The following is a 6,000-nucleotide window of genomic DNA, read 5'->3' as shown; positions in this document are numbered from 1 at the left end:
TGTGTGTGTGTGTGTGTGTGTGTGTGTGTGTCGAGAAGAGAGGACTTCATCACAAGCAGCTTTTAGAGCTACGCTGATACAGTATCTCCTCATGGAGGTGTGGGTGTGTTATAGGCCAAATGTCAGTGTCAGTGATAGTGGGTGTGTTTTTATGTGACTGTAAGTACTGTGTGTGTGTGTGTGTGTGTGTGTGTGGTAGTTAGGTGGGGTGTCAGAGGGTGGAGTGGTGTGTGTGTATGCAAGTCCTTTTTGCATATCATCCAGCCTCTCTTAAATCCCTCCTCTGCATGAGTAATTGTAAGCATTTGCATTCTTTTTACATTTACTTGTGTGAGTAGAACAAAATGAGGCTGTTGGGATCGGCAATATCCCCTGCAGCGCTCTGGTTGCCTCCTCATCTTATTTTTTTGGATACTGCCTGCTACTGGAGGCAGTGAATTTTGTTTTCCTTCTGTCTTTCCTTGTTAAGAATGACAAAATAAATCCAATGTAAATACAAGAGTAGCATCTCAATCAGGGTCTCACCCCCCCTTTGTGTTTGCTCTCTCTCTCTGGCAGGAGGAAGTACAAGAAGACGTCCCAGAGGTAAGTCTTGCTGCTGGGACTCTGGACCTTCCTCCTTCTCCTCCCCCTCACATTCATCCCCATCTCTGCTCCTCCTAGATGTTTATCTTGTAAATCTTTGCCCTCTACCCCAAAACATCCCTGCACCCCTATAGGGCTGGGCGATATATTACTATATATCGATATCGTGATATGAGACTAGATATCGTCTGGGATGTTGGTTATGGTAATATTGTGAAATAACTTAAATGTTACAGTAAAGTGATATAATTTTCTGAACATGTTACCCTGCACCCCCCCATTGTATCCTTGGACCTCATCCTGCTCCTTCTACCTTTTGTCTTTTTGTATTTTATTGTCTTTTTTTCTTTTTTTTTCTTTATTTATTGTTCATTTTGGCTTATCTGCCAAAGCACTTTGTAATTCTATTTTGACAAGTGCTCTATAAATAAAGGCTTATTACTATTATTACTATCAATATCATTATTATTAGCTCCCCCCATCCCTGGACCTCCACCTTCTCCTCCTACTCCTCCATTATTTGATGAGGCTGTCAACAGAGGGCCGCTAGCCTGAGCTGAACCAGCCACACACACACACACACACACACACACACACACACACACACACACACACACACACACACGCAAACACACATCTGCTCACACTTGTATGCATTCACAAAATACTCTCCCTTTCACTCTCTCTCTCACTCATGCTGATTCAAGTGTTGATTCACCATCATTACCAGATAATTGGTGTCCTGTTGGGTAGACTATATGGAAATACAATTGAGTGGAAACACAGAACAAGAAAGCGTGATGAATAACTGGCACGACATTTTGTCTATTTCAATATGAAACTTTCATTAGTTTAGCTCTGTTGGATATGCTATGTTGTGCTCTGGGGAAATCAGGCCTTCTATTGACTTGGGGTTGAATGCATTTATTTACATGCACTGAAGCAGGAATTAATTAATGCTACTGGATGAGTGGATAATGTAAATCTGAGTATCATTTGTTAAGCATGTTTCTGTATAGATCTGTAACATGCCATCAGTGTCCTAAAAATACCTCTCCAGCTTTCTGTCTCATTTTTTTCTGATGCATAGAACATTGTTGTAGGACCAAGCAGACCTTGTAAAACTGTAAAAAGTTTAAAATGCATGTGGGCAAATACAACTATTGTCTTCAAATGTATTCTGCAGTTTCTCATATAGAATGGAAAAAATAGCCTGGTACTTACCTACTAAGATTAGGTTTTGAGAAACTATATACTAGTACATGCAGAAATATTAGATAGTGCAGTGGTTAATCTCCCACATCTAAGATCACATTCATCCCTATGGGTTGTTATTGAATCCTGCCAAAACTTTCAATTTTGTATTCCCTATACACTTTCTCTCTCTTAGCCTTACTATCTCAATAATAACGAGAGAAAAACAAATGCGTCAACTGATTAGCTTTCTTTAAAAAACACTGCACTTTACAAGAGACCGCTTTTCTTTGCACCTGTTTCTGCAGATGGCTGAATCAACAACTAGCTTTTCACTCCAGGCCACAATTTGGGGAATGCATTGTGACAAAACTGCTCAGTTAATTGTAAACAGTAACTACAACACAAACAAAAATAAAATATAAAATAGGTCCTGCTTTTTGTTGAAGCTTCACTTTAATGCTATTTCATGGCATTTTCCAATGCAGTGTGGGATTTCCGCACAGTTAGAGTAATTGAACGAAACTCTCTTCATGCTACTTATTGGCACAGCGTGTGGTCGCTTGGAGTGGTATAGCTGTTGGAAACCCTCTCTCTCTCTCTCTCTCTCTCTCTCTCCCTCTCCCGCTCTCTCTCTCTGTTGGGTGGGTGAGTTCCTGTGCGGAGGAGCCAGGTGATTGACAGCTCCATATGTGTCTGTGTAATTACGGCCGGGCTAATTGGCAGAGAGGAACACTGGGACTTTGTCATTACTGACACACCAGGACAGCCTCTCTCACATGCAGATGGAGGGAGAGATAGCCCTCTTCACAGAGGGAGGGATGGAGGGAAGGGAGAGAGGAGTGGTGGTGGTGAAGGGGGGCTTAAGAGGTATGGGGGTGGGGTTGGAGAGAAGGGGAGAGATTGTATGTCTGTGTGTGTGGGGGGGGTGGGGGTGGGGGGAAAGGGAAACTGTTAGCCTGTCAGTATTTTGGTCATCATTTTTGTGATCACATGGTCAGACATAAACAACCAAAACCCTAACATCAAATTTATTGGCAGCTCATCCACGTTTCTGTATCAGTTGTGCTCTGCTGTCTGCTTTGAACAACATTGCTGAAGATGTGCAGCAGCCTCTTTAGCAAATTGCAGTTCAATCTCTGGCGCAGTAGAATGTGCCAATAATGTTTTTTTTTTTTCAATCCAATCAGAGCAAGAAAAAAAGACTAACTTTCTCTCATGTTCTCTCAAAAAGAAACAACATTGCTCACAAAAGCATTACCCCTCAAGCCAGCATTCACCAACAAGGCAACAGGTAGAGGGCTTACTGAGTGTTTATGCCTTCGTACTTTTCAACAGGCAACAGAATGCCACATGGAATGAAATAGGCTTTTACTTAAGCTTGTAAATATGCTACAATGGTCACTCCTTCTAGCCCAGCTCTTAAAAGCTTTAAGTGTTTTGCCATCTGATCCAAGGCAAGCCTCCAGCCTCAAATGGCCTTATGTAGTCTGCCCAGTTGCCAACTGTTGAGTGTGTGTGTGTGTGTGTGTGTGCGCGTGTGCGTGTGTGCGTGTGTGTGTGTGTGTGTGTGTGTGTTTGTGTGTCTGCTCTCTCTCTCCCAGGGCCGGCTGTGTTTGTTCAGATTGCAGCCTTGGAAGCCGTGCAGGGCTACACTACATGTTTTTGGTGCCTTTAATGACGCAGGCTGCTCAGGCATCCGCAGCCTGTTCTGCTCCGCTCTGCTCCAGTCTGCTCCGGACTGACCAGAGAAACACCCAGAGTCCTGACAAACACAGGAGACGACTGTGTGTGATTGTTTCTAGAGTCTCAATGTTTCGGTGCGGGACAAAAGTACTGGGATTTAGACGCTGTGTGTGTGTGTGTGTGTGTGTGTGTGTGTGTGTGTGTGAGAGGGTGAGTCAATTTGTCAGTCAGTGTGTCTTTTCTTATTTATGGAGTTTTCCCTTTCCCAGTATGTACTGTTGCATTTGTAGTGTGAGTTTGCATTATTTGTCTACTGTAGAACCTCTCTTACAGTAATTGTCTGCAGCATTTTCATAGAAATACATTTCCATTTGGCTACTCTCTATCACTAGTTGATATAACACAATAGTTATTCAACCAAGCTTGTACATTTGCTGTTCTAAACACTGAGCTGTGGGTAGAGTTCTTTCCTAGGATAAATCTTCTGGCAGACAGGTTGTTTTATGTCTCTGGCAGCAGCAACAGCAGTTTGTTTGGAAGCAGTCTAAGGCGCAAACCATGTAACCGTGACGTCCTGGGTTCGAATCCCGCCTGGGAACCCAATTTTGTCGGTTGTCATCCCTCTCTCTCTCTCTCTCTCTCTCTCTCTCTCAATCTTTCCTGTCTCTCTTCACTATACACCACTATAGTGATAGGCAAAAAGTAATAATAAAAAACAAAAAAATAAACAAAACAAGAAACAAAAGGCATTCTGTTTGGAAAAAAAATAGAAGAACCTCAAACTTCATCAACAGAAAATCAAAGGAAAAAGACGTCAGTAGTCAGTAGTCTTCACACTGATTGCCAAGTTGATCTCTGCGAAGTGCTGTGATGACCGATGATTATCACCAAAGATGTCCCCAAAATGATTAAAAACCCAACATGGATGTTGCAGATTACCACATTTAACTTACAAGTGCTCTAAAATAAAAGTGACGAAACAATCATAAATAAATAAACCATCAGCTATAAAAGTTGCAAGACTTGCACCGTTGGTCCCATCCTGGCCCACTTAGCAGAAGACTGTAAAATAATAATTGCATAAAATAGAATAAAGAAAATGACTATGGATAGAGGAAAGAGAGAACAAGAGCAATAGAGAGGAGGACAGATATTGTCATGCTGAGAGTCCCGAGGGAAAATTGAACTCTTTGCTTAATATCAGTAATCAGGGAGCAAATCTTCCAGGCATTGGCTGCATTTCAAGAACGGCCCATTAGATGCCATTACCCAAGACTCTCTCTCTCTCTCTTTTCTGTGGTTGGAGGCTATTTGTCAGTTACTAAAGCTATTGGGCTATTTATTGGAGATGATTCATTTGGGGGACCATGCAATAATGATATTGGCTTTACATTTGGATTTAGCTGGCTGGGGGAACAAACATAATCACATCTCATAAAACAAACAGTTGTCTCTCGAGCAATGAGGATAACACAAATAATGTTGGCAATAAAGATATGATGATGCACAGTCATGATAAATTAAAAATACAATTTGAAGCGCAGATTTTGCTCGGGGCATGACAACCTCATTTTAAACCTTGATTACCATGAACTTCACACTTCAGGGCTGATTGTTTAACCAAATGGACATAAGTAAACAAAAATATAACAAAATACAATTAATTTATTTTTTATCTATTATTATTATTATTATTATTATTATTATTATTATTAGTAGTAGTAGTAGTAGTAGTAGTAGTAGTAGTAGTAGTAGCAGTAGTAGCAGTAGTAGTAGTAGTAGTGGTAGTGGTGGTGGTGGTGGTAGTAGGAGTAGTAGGACTAGTAGTAGTATTAGTATCACATTTGTTTTGGGCCATCACTGTGCATTTTGCAAACTAAATGGACATAAGAACAAGAAGTGAAAAAATAATAACAAAAACTAAACTTCTGTTCAATGGTTGGGGTTTCTTATTTTGGTTTATTTAATAAAAATCGGTCAGACTAAATCTCTAGGCTTTATGGGGAATATGAGGATATGTGTTGAAACACAAAATAAGTCACAGACGGAGTCGGAGGCGACAGAAAGTTAGCTTCTTAACATTGCTGGCAATGGTGAGAACCGTTCTATACTCTGCTAAGATGAAGCGGAAGTGCGACAGCCATGTTTGTGAAAAGGAGCTATGAATTGCCTCTCATCTCTCTGTCTGTTGTACATCCAAGGGGTGAACTAGCCAGGCTGAGTATCTGCCTCAGCCAGTAAAGCTGTTCTGAGATAAAGCAGTAGTGGCATGTTCCTCATTTCCCTCTGTGGGGGTTTAGATGGAGGAGACTCCAGCTGGGAGCTCAGAACCTCAATTTCAGCAAGGAATGACTCAGTGTTTCTTCTGTCATTGTTTTGTAGTCGTGGTGATTGTGGCTGGTCTTTGGATTTGGTTCCTTGCCTGTCCCAGTTTTGGTCCCAGTTTTGAGTCTAGTACATTTTGCAGCACTAAAACCCCTTGCACCTTGAGTTTTCCCTTAAATTTCCTCTTAAGTAGCTTCAAAGTACTGTACG

The 6,000-nt window shown here is 41.4% G+C and overlaps 1 protein-coding gene across 1 annotated transcript in view; it reads left to right on the top strand.

The window, feature by feature from the left end:
• Positions 1-6,000, top strand: part of pde1cb (phosphodiesterase 1C, calmodulin-dependent b) — a gene marked incomplete at its 3' end in the record, with an annotated part of 73,265 nt that overhangs the window by 27,644 nt on the left and 39,621 nt on the right. Inside the window, exon 5 of the mRNA XM_071546003.1 lies at positions 559-585. Within this exon, the coding sequence (XP_071402104.1) occupies positions 559-585 (27 nt within the window). The remainder of the gene's footprint in view (positions 1-558; positions 586-6,000) is intronic.

Source organism: Centroberyx affinis, unplaced genomic scaffold (assembly GCF_046629955.1).
Source record: "Centroberyx affinis isolate AG114_WGS23_722 - 3 ecotype Tasmania unplaced genomic scaffold, CSIRO-AGI_Caff_v1 ptg005091l_1, whole genome shotgun sequence".
Classification (NCBI taxonomy): domain Eukaryota; kingdom Metazoa; phylum Chordata; class Actinopteri; order Beryciformes; family Berycidae; genus Centroberyx; species Centroberyx affinis.
The sequence above is the reverse complement of the archived record's forward strand: the minus strand, read 5'-3'. Positions and strand labels throughout refer to the sequence as shown.